The following is an 11,353-nucleotide window of genomic DNA, read 5'->3' on the forward strand; positions in this document are numbered from 1 at the left end:
TAGTGGCTAGTGCATGCTCACTGTTACCTGAAGTTACTGTAGTAATTCCAGATTCAACCATATGTCCACTGACTAGTGGAGTGTGCATGTGTCTATGTTTGGATAATGTTCCTTCTGTAAATTGTTCCCGTTAGTCCTTTGCAATTTATTTCATGTTTCCAACAACAGTCTTGAACTGGCAGTGTCAGCGACACGTGTTTTTGACATTACTGAGAACACAGACAAGAATGATTTATGCCATTTTTCCCCTTCTCAGATGGAACAGGTATAAAAATGGTCGCATGTAGAAAGTCATGGGACAAAGAGAAAGTTTTAGAAAAATTGACTTAGACTGAAGGCGTGAAGATGAGAGTTTTATGTTACCAGAGTTAACACCTCAGGAATCATTCCTCAGTTACTTAAAAGAAACAATTATTTTTTCACATTATAAATTCCTTACATAGAAACTCCTGCCCTACACATTTGTACAGTCATTCAAAAATAAGTGCAGCATTTCTTCCTGCTTTGGTGGCAATATTGCCTGTTATATTTCACTCCAAAATTCATGCTCCGTCTTGCTCAACTACAATCAGTGACAAAAATCCAATTACATTCAAAAGGAAGCAGTATTAAGCCTGACCCAGATAAAACTTATTTTCTCACTTTTACTGGATGGACTCAAATAGTCTTAAACGATGATCGCTTCAAAAACGTTACAGCTGCAGCTTTTGTCACGAGCCATGTGCTCTGTGCTACGCCCGCCACTTAGAGAAGATCCGGCTTATGAGGTGTGACAAACGTCAAGATGCAGAATTTCATAGTGGGAAAGGGCATGCAGTGGCACAGCACCCGACCACTATTTGGGTGAGACATTCTGCTGTGCAGATAAACCAGGTGTTTCGTCAAATCAGAAAGAACAAAAGTGGAACAACAGTGGGAGGAGGCAAGAGGACAGCAGCTCACACCCAATGGTACTGTTGCAGCAGTGTGAACTCAATGCAAAACTCATGCAGTGACTTCACGCTTCACAAATCTGTATCCTCTCCTGACCCGTGCTGTGTGACCACACACTTCAACGTTTCAGTTGACTCTGAAGCAAAGAACAACATATTGGCTCTTCTGACAATATAAACAATTTCTCTAGCTATGTCTGTCTCCTTGGGCCTTGAACTCTAACCATGCGTTTACGGTAAATATGATTTGCAAGATGAATGATGACACATGCCCAGTTTAAATCTGCCACTGTGACACCTCTGGAAGTAGTAGAGTCTTACAGGTCTGCTAGTGGTAACAGAGACAGGCTCTTTGCCTCACACAGCAAGAATTCATACTTAAAAAAGAAAACCCAAACCAACCAAAAAACACCACAACGCTATCGGTACTAACAGCAGGATCATACTCCTGCTCATCTTGCAGGCCTCCACTGCACATGGTCTCACGCTGAATCCGAGGTGTTAAATACATCACCCAGGAACACGTGGCCTTGAAAACAGCCACACATCTTTGCAAACCTTACATCAGGAAGATCCAGAGTACTCAGATTCGTATCATCCCGCACTTCAAGAAAGATGTTGAGGTGTTGGAGCGAGTCCAGAGGGCGACCAAGCTGGTGAAGGGTCTGGAGGGTCTGACCTACGAGGAACGGCTGAGGGAGCTGGGGTTGTTTAGCCTGGAGAAGAGGAGGCTCAGAGGTGACCTTATTGCCATCTACAACTACCTGAAGGGAGGTTGTAGTGAAGTGGGAGTCAGCCTCTTCTCCCAGGCAACTAGCAATATGACAAGAGGACACAGCCTCAAGCTGCACCAGGGGAGGTTCAGGTTGGACATTAGGAAGAATTTTTTAACAGAAAGGGTTATCAGACATTGGAACGGGCTTCCCAGGGAGGTGGTGGAGTCACCATCTCTGTATGTGTTTAAGAAAAGACTGGATATGGCACTTAGTGCCATGGTCTAGTTGACGTGGTGTCAGGGCAACGGTTGGACTCGATGATCCCAGAGGTCTCTTCCAACCTGGTTGATTCTGTGATTCTGTGATCAATAACTGATGTAATAAATTGTTGCTTCTTTGCTTATTTTTCACCTTATTTTTTAATCCTCACTTCTTCCCCTAAGCCATAGGTTTTCACTTTCTTGTTCCTACTTTTAGCCAAAAAACCTTTGCTTGAAATGAAAAAGCATATTTTAGGAAGACACCAAGTCTCTGCAAAGGATTGTAAGCAATCAATGAAAATCACAAGAAGTATTGCTAAATTACTCCATTAAGTTGATAATCTGACCATTACAGAAAACTGAATCTTTCTTTTAACTCTTTCAAGCTTTTACTTCCTGCTTCTGGATCTTATCTGTGCTTTTTAGTTGGCACCATTTGAAGGTGTGGGGTTTTTTGTCGCCTTGTTGAATTTTGGCTCATGCAGTAACTAACTTATAATATTCATTTAAAAATAGGGGAAAGTATTTACTTGACTACTCCAGTAGTAGTAAGAAATTCTAGTTTCACATTATAGAATGATTTTCGGCACGGTGGTCATCTTGGCGCTCCCTTAACGTATATTATCTTTCAACCTGAACAGGTTTTTGTGCACATTTATGAGGAATAAAAGGGAAGGTGCTTTCTGCATTTGGGGGAAAGAAAACCTGTAAACAGGCAAATTGGAGGTGAATTCAGTGTTCAAGCTAACTTGAAGCAAACAAAAAATGATGGGTCAGACTATTTCATTGGTAGAATCCAGCAAAAAGCATCTTCTTACTCAAGTGAGTCAAAAAATGATCTAGTCATAAATTATGACATTGTCTTGCTTATCACTTCTGATGCCTAAAGATCCCTGCATAGCTGTCGAGACCCTAAGTTTCAGGTAGAAAGTGTTCCTCCAACCCAACAAAAATTTCTGACCTGGCATAATGCTAAGCACATCCTCACAAGCACCATCAACCCTTCTAGGATAGAAACACAACTGCTTTAGTAGCACACAAACACTGGTGCCGTATTCTGTAGGTGGAAGAGAAGTCCAAGTATTTTCTCAAAAGTTTGGGCCAGACCAAGCAGCTGACTGTCACTCTTAATATATTGTTAAATTTAACTTTCCTTACACCTTATATTTTTACTATGTAAAAGAAATTTAAGCTTGAAAAGATATACCATTTACAAGGCAAATTATAAAACACCTGAACTCAGCAACTTTCACCTCAACATTAAGAATGATGAGGCTGTGAGAGACAACAGTACAGAAATTTTGTCAATAGTATAACGATTTTAAAGCCATTTCCCCAGGGCATGGCATCTTTTCCGAGCTGAAAGGGCAAGCTTAGGCTATTGCAACATTAAGCAGCTGATGAATGACCTTGTTGTCACACTTGTTTTAGGGATTGATCATGTCCAATTATCTCCTAGAAGAAATCAATTCTTCTTACCTAGCTCATTTACATTAATAAGAAAATATTAATGACTTCACTGTCTATAAGTATTTGAAATAGAGGTTGCATTTACATTTTGACCTGCTGGTATTTCAAGAGGATTCTTTATCTCCACCCATGAAAGCAAAACAAATAAACCCACACAATTTTTCCCAGTTATTCAGCATTACAATCAAGTATTTCTCTATGCATTTAACTGACAATTGGGTCATATAACAATTAGTCTTGTATTGCTGGCTTATTTTTATGGGTGTAACTTTTATCATACACAATAGAAAGCACATAATCATTTTCTTCCATTGCTAACTTTATGTTGAAAGAAGCACTATGCACAGAAACCCAAGACCACAATTATGATTTCCTGTTCAGATAGTCATAAAGTCTAACATGCCGTAAGAGGAGCAGGGCTACAAATGTGCAGGTAAAAGCAGTTCATATCATTTCATTCCTGGAAATGATTCTTAGGAAAACATTCAAACTGAATCTTTGTGGTGGGATTTAAAACTCATGACGACTGCCAAAAACTTAAATAACGCTTTATCAGATGCTGGGATTAGCCTCTTTGTGAGCTACACACTATGAATAGCCCATGTCTGAGCATTCATCCTGGACTTTCTCCCCAGAGGGAGAAATACAATAGGAAGGTGCATTTCAAGACAAAATTCAGAATTTGATTGCTATATTCTGTTCAGTGCATATTGCTATCATTTCTGGTAAAATGTCCTAGTTAAGGGTTACAGTAAATTGATCACATAATACTACAGGAATTTATCATGTAATAGAAAAGGAATTTAAGAGCCGAATACCTAATATTATTAATAAAACAGGTCTGTGGATAGAGAGAGTTAGAGGATACAGCTTATATTATTACCTGATCCTACACTAAATTAAATAGCTGGTAAAATCAGAATTGCAAGGACAAAATAGACTCTCAATGGTATTTTTCTGTTGGAAACTTCTGAGCGGGTAGCACAATAGTGGGCATTTACTCCCTGCAACTCTTCTGCCTCTAGAAATGGCCCATGAGCTTGGCTTCTCCCTTTGGATCAGAAGTCCAAGCTCATCTGTGCAGAGAGTCTCTGCTGCCACCCTCTGTGGTATCTGAGATGATTCAAAACACTAACTGTAAGTAAAATGCCAACTGCTCCAATTAAAGATTCAGGAACAAAGATCTCCAGTTGTGAAAGAACTAACAACATGAAAAACCATTAGGACATAAATAAACATGGAAAGTAATATCTGTAACTCTAAGGTATTGGCACACAAGGAATTAAAGTGGTGTTGGTACATGAATGACTTATTTGAAGTAGTAGCTACGTTAACCAGCTTAACATTTTTTTGAGGCTACTTTTGAAAAATGATAAAAGAGTATTCATCTTAACTATGTGTTTATCTCTGGTCTAGTTCATTGCTACGGACATTTTTTTTTTCTGAGACATTTAAAAAAGTATATAGGTAAGGGAAAAAAACATGTAATTGTTTCCAGATTGCCTATCATCTCAATCTGAAATTCTGTGCAGGCGCATAACTGATTGATAGAGAATGTGTTTTGTTCAAAATAGCATTTAATCCCTCAATAATGAGAGCAAACAACTTGTGAGAGGGATTTATATTAATTATTGACTGATAAAAAGCTACTTTTCCTGACCATACTTGTGATTACTCAAGTTTATATTATACCAAAGCAGATAGGATATTGTTCTTTTCCTCTCACCTCTGCAAGAGCAACCCCTATTTAAATAAGCAGTTTCCTACCCTGCACACACAGCTACATTTCTCATTCACTACCTTAATATTCTTGCCTGTTAAACCATTGATCCAAGTGGTCATTAGGGAACGCAGAGGCTGAGTGCTTTAGCAGAGCAGCCAAGATCAAATCAAAAGTCTTTTGATTTTTTTTTTAATCACAACATTCGCAGACCCAATGCTGTCCCCAGCAGTAGCAAAGCCACGCAGTTTTGGTGAAGGGGAAATCTACCCTTTCTCCAGGGCCTTCAGAAGGGAGCAGTTTTTTGCCTTTTCTCCTCACCATCTCCACTTGCATTTTACTTATTTTCATTTTAATGCATTGCTGGACTTGACATTTCAACTGGACATTCTGAATTTAACACGTGTTCTTTCACTCACAATCGGGCTCCTGTATTCATCTGAATGGTACCAATCTGCTTATATTTTTTCCTAAATGAATAATTCATTGTATACCATTTATCCTTATTCTAGTATCTAGATACATACTGCAAATTACTAGAAGAACATGTAATTTGTTTTTTTTCCTAAATTTTGCTTAGTAGGGTTATTGCGAGGTAACAGACACTTCACAAGAGAAATAAGAAAAAAAAAAAAAGCAACTTAGTATCCAGACATGTCCTAGTATGTCACTTGTGGAGAGTTACAGTACTGTTCAACAGAAGGTAAAATGTTTTCCCTTTACTACTTTAAGAAAAAACACACCAAAAACAGTGGTAGCAAAAGGTATCTATCTTAGCTATTTATCAGGCAAGCAAAATCCTCCTGATTCACTATGTAAAATAAGATACCTCAGTCCTTACCAATCTTCTGGAACAGGAATGTAACAGTTTCTTCAATCATCATTTTAATAGGAAAAAAAAAAAAAAGCAGAGTTCTGTTTCTCTTTATTAGTAGAAAGGGGAAGAAGGTGATGGGGGAAGAGGCTGTAGTCTGTCATTTCTAATATCTTACTTCCCATGACAGCTGACGCTGGCTAGGTCAAGAGTTTGCAAATTCAGGGCTGCAAACCTCAGCATGCAAATACATAGAGGGAGGAGGTTACAGACATCACACTTTTTCCTTTCCTGTTTACAGTTTTATTAAAAATGGAGTTCCAAAAAATTTTAATTAAGTGTCATTTGCACAGCTACCTGGCAAACTCAACAAGCATGCTGAAATAATAGGGGATGTGGACTGGTGCATTTATTTCAATAAATGCCATATGGATTTCGGAATTCAGTAATCATGGATCTGGCACCTCTTTTTAATGTATTTGGGACAGATTGGAACATTTTTGCAAAATTGCTATAACCAGGTGCTTCTGCCTCACTGAGGCTAAACTACCTTTTACTATTCAGGTTTCCTATAAGGAGGACAGAATTGGAAATCAAGTATATATGGTCTACACTGGCCAATCTCTTGCCCTCCCCTTTTCTTTACTTTCTTAACAAAGTCACACTGAAGGGCCTATTACGTCCTAGCTACTCCAGTAGAAGATTCTGTAGTTGCACTTAGCTAGTAAAAGGTGTAATGATACATCACCTTGAAAGAAGATATCTGTCTCCATGAACTGAATTTTAGAAGAGAAAACTTAAGTTTATCAAAAAATCAAGACTTTAAATAGTGTAAGTACAAACTCCCTACAAGCATCAGATTTATCCTAGAAATAGTTAAAAGCTGCTAAAAGACTTAACCCATGGTCAACATGCTAAGTACATTAGGAAACATATCTACCTTGACAAGCAAAAACAAGACTTAACTCTCACTGAGAGTTGTCAGAGACTCTGGTACCTGGGAAGAGTCAGTTTTTAAATAGTTGAGGTCAATTACCCCTCACTAAAAGAGGGAACACAATGAGTTCTACCCAACTTTTCCCACCAGATCTCCATGCAGAAGGAGCACTGATAAGGGGCTTTTTTTTGTTACAATAACATTTGTAACATTACTGCAACAGTTTACATTCACCCTTAACATATAGCCCGGGAGAAGGGAATAACTGTGACTAGTATCTTTGGGTATATCATTCATCAGGAACCTCTGATAGCAAAAAGTATTCTAAGAGACAAAAAAAGCCCTTATGCCTGTTAAAAGCGTTCAGAGCAAGCTCAAGTGAAGTTTCCATACCAAATGCCAAAATCAAGTAACGCAGGGAACTGTGGCTAGACAACATAAGTTCAAACTTCATGCTTTACACTTCTAAGCAGTTTTAAACACTTACAGACAGTGTTCGTATTCCTTTCGATACCACAGAAATACTGACTCAGTCCTGAGGTCCACTGACATGGCGCTCTCTTTTAAGACTGACCACCACCACAAGTTCCAGAAGGGGGGACAACCCCATTTAAGAAAGAACAAGATGACTGCCACAGCTGTAGCTTTTAGAATATGCTTATCTGCAGATCTCCATAACTTTATTGCCTCACTGACATGATGTAGCAAGGAATCCAAAGAAAACAGTCATGTTTTTGATAGATTAGCAGAGTGTCCTTCTAACTATTTAAAGTGTGATACCCTTGAGTACCTCTTTTGTTTTAGAAGAGGAGGAAGAATAAGAACTTATGTATGTATGTAATTATTTCCATACAAGTTAGAATAGGCATTATTTCTCTTCCCTGATAAACAATATTCATCCCCTTGTACTAATTGTTTCCATTTCAAAAATCACAAGATCCCTCCCACTGCAGTTTTGTGGTACAGAAATATCTGCCATAGTTGTATACATTATTTTATGCTGTAATACAGACTACTTTAACAGACTACTCTAACTAGCTTCAATCCAGTTTATACTTCTTAATATCTTGTTTGCTTTTTTAAGCTTATAAGCAGAAGCAAAGCACCTTCTACCCCTTCCTAAAGGGAGTTCAGCAACAGAAGAGAGTGAGCGAGCTGTCTCCACTCATCTTGAACCTATGAGAATATGGCCTACAGGAACTCCTTGACAGGTACTCCACACATAAGATTAATGAAGACCTCTTTTTGCAGCATTCACATACATTTCCCCCATCTTCCTCAACTATTCTATCTCTTCTCACACTGCTCACTTTGGTAATACTAGCTTACAGAGCTAAACATGTATGAACATGTCACAAAACGAGCATTACAATACTCATTTTAAATGACAGTGATAAGGTAAGATAGAAACTACCCCGACCAAGTTTTGTTCACAGAAACTGATTAAACATAAAAGAATGAAGAAAAAAAATTGTAATCTAATAAAAAAGTTTGCTGTTCACTAACATTGCTGTTCCAGAAAACAAAACAAAAAAATCACATAACAGACTACAGAAATGGGAAGAAAGCCACACAGAACACCCTACATTCTACTGCAGTGTTCTTAGGAAATACTTGCGTGTTGTCATATAATATAGTAACAAAAAAAACCTTCTAATATTAGAACTTTTCAATAAGCTTTCCAGTTGGCTTTTTCTCAGATTTGCTTAGACCCAGGGGCTAAGTCACATGCAAGACCTATAGAAGCATGAAAGTGGCCACCAGAGCAGACAGCCTATTGAAAACAACCACTACTAAATTAACCCCAAATTTGGGGTTTTCAAGTTTGAAACACCACCTTCCCTTTGAGCTTGTGGTCAGTCCCCAACAGTTAGAGACATGACTATCATTACCATATCTGAACTGTAATATTTTCTGAACAGAAAACTATTTATTGTACATTTGAAACAGAAAGTATTTTCTTCATTTTATTAGGTGAACAGCAAGTAGTGAAAAGGAAGACATCTCCTGCAGTCACCAGAATTAACAGTGCAATTACAAGAAAGCACCAGGCCTCCCTGAAAGGCTTCACATGCAGTCAGAAACAGCGTGGTCAGCAGTCACATCTATGTTTGGTTTTCAACCCAGTGAGGTACGGTTTTCTTGCCTTTCACATAACGTAGATTGAAGCAGATTTGCCGGATTTCAGAAGTTTTCATGTTGCTTTTGTGTTCTTGCATTAGCGCTCTGCTTCTTTCCTCAGATATTCCTCTATTTCTATCAGTAAGTCAGTCCACACGCTTAGGCCACAGACCTTAAAGTCTCCATCCCGTGCCTTGAGGAGTTTCAGAGCAGCTTGGGTCTGTCCCCTGAGTAGCACAGATCCCTGACAGAGGCAGCTGAAACGCTCCCTCAGCTCGTCCCAGGACAATTCAGCTTTGTCAAGACAACTTTTAACCCACCATCCCTGCAAGGGGTCATAGAGCAAGTGGCTTCCCCAGCTGGTTAAGAGGTCCAAATAAGGTCTGCTTAACTGGGAATAGTGACCAGCAAGGGAGGCAAGAAGGGAGCCTGGGAGGAAAAGGCAGAAGGCAGAAAATCGCTCTGCGTTCCCCAGCAGCCAGGAAAGCAGGGGCCCGTCAACACATTCGTCTCCGGTTCCACTCGCCTGGTTCCCGTCTAGGTTGTTCCCATCCTGGCCCCTGCCTCCGGCCTGCTCAGCGCCGCTCCCCTGCCTCAGCAGCAGCAGCGCCGCCGCCACCACCCCGAAGGCCCGGCGCTGGGGGAGCTGCTCCAGGACACCGGACAGCCAGCGCAGCCGCCCTGCGGCCTCCCCCGCCGGCGCGGCCTCCTGCCCCTCCTCCCGCAGCCGGCTCAGCAGCAGCTGCGCCTCCGCTTGCACCTGCGGCTCCAGCCCCTCCGGGGGCCGGGGCTGGCCGGGGGGCAGCGCCAGCAGACGGGAGGCGGCCTTCCGGCGGGCGAGGAGCCCCATGCTGTGGGGCTCGGAGCCGGCCTCCGCGCCGGGAGGCTGCAGCAGGCTGTGGATCAGGCGGCGGCAGGCGGCGGGCGGCAGAGCGCGGTTCTCCAGCAGCGCCAGGCCCAGCAGCTGCGGGCAGCGTCCCAGGTGGGGGAAACCGAGCAGAGGGCTTGGCTGACCCCGCCGCAGCCGCCGCCCCAGGGCCTCCCGGAGCCGAGGCCGGGTGCAGAAGCGGTCATGGAGGTGCTGGAAATACCGGGCCCACTCTAGAGCCCTGTCCAGGGTCAAGGAATCCCAGTCCCGCACCAGCGCGGAGCGGGAGACGGCCAGGAGCGCGGGCAGCTGCTCCACCTGCTCCAGCAGAGCCTCCATGGCGGCCGGCCCCTGCCTTGGCGCCACCGGTTTGAGCAGAAGTCCCGCCTCCCCCGGGAACCGAAGCCAATCCAAACCGGCGAGGGAGGGGATTTGTAATTCTATTGGCTGCATCTGACGTCAATCCGATGTGGATTGAGCTTCCCTTAAAGGAGCCTTTAGGCGGTCTCCTGCGTCAGTCGTTTGTGTCCCACCCATTCGCGAAGGGCGGTGGGGGAAAATGGGTCGAATTAAAGCGTTAAAAACCGAGCAGGATTAAAAAGTTAACAAAAAACACAAACAGCTAAAAGTCTTAGAATAAGCCATAGAGTAATATTCCTCAGTGCCCCTTAAAAAAAAAACCTCTTCAAGAGAAAACATCCCCTGCCCCACGTTCGGGTGTATTTCCCACTTTCTGTGGCACGCCCATCCCTCAAGGACGGCCATGGCCGAGCTCCGTGTGGAGCCAGGCTGGCTCCCCAGTGCTTCCCACAGCTCAGCACCCTGCCACAGCCAAACCCTGCTCAGCCCACACGGCTGGGCTCGCCCTACTGACCTACCAACTGATGGTTTTGTAGCTCATTAGCTGTTCCCCAGGGTACCTACTGCCCACAGGCAGCCAGAAGCCTGGCGCTTCTGGTAAAAGTAATGGCTGACGCCTGCCCTGGCCTTCTGGGTGCCAACGCAGACGGGGTTTCCCACATGAATACCCCCCCCAGACAGCATGGTGGAAACATGTCGTAACTGCTGCTCTCTGTAGTGAGGAGAGGCGACCCCTCCTCCCTCTCCCGCCTCCACTAGCCGAGGGACAGTTTGGCACGGCAGGCTAAAGGTACTAGTCGTAGCTTGTAGGATGCAGCCTACCTGTTGGAGCAACCATTCCCAGGTGCTTTCCTCACACCCGCCACCTCGAGGGCTTCTGCTAAGCTGGGAGATGGGTCCTTTCCCTCCATCCTTGTCCCCACGACAGACTTGTCATGCCCAGCGTCCCCTCATGGCGTGGAAGGGAGCAGCCCGGCCCAGCTTCCAGCAGCTTCCGCAGGTGCGCCCCGCTTCCACGCTCCTGAGGGGATGGAGAAATGGCGGGAAGGCGGCGGGGCGCTGGAGCTGGTGGGTTTGGGACCTGCTGGGTGCTCCTCAGGGGAGTTCACGAGCCCTGTGGCATAATCCTGGCCACTGAGTGGGACAGAGGCAGCG

General features: G+C 43.2%; 1 protein-coding gene across 1 annotated transcript; it reads right to left on the reverse strand.

Annotated features, from left to right (window-relative positions):
• Positions 1-9,067: 9,067 nt before the first annotated feature.
• FANCF (FA complementation group F) lies at positions 9,068-10,232 on the reverse strand. Its single transcript, XM_068400080.1, has one exon. It carries the CDS (start codon positions 10,175-10,177, stop codon positions 9,068-9,070), a length of 1,110 nt encoding a protein of 369 aa, XP_068256181.1. The 5' UTR covers positions 10,178-10,232.
• Positions 10,233-11,353: the final 1,121 nt, after the last annotated feature.

Source organism: Nyctibius grandis, chromosome 4, assembly GCF_013368605.1.
Source record: "Nyctibius grandis isolate bNycGra1 chromosome 4, bNycGra1.pri, whole genome shotgun sequence".
Classification (NCBI taxonomy): Eukaryota; Metazoa; Chordata; class Aves; order Nyctibiiformes; family Nyctibiidae; genus Nyctibius; species Nyctibius grandis.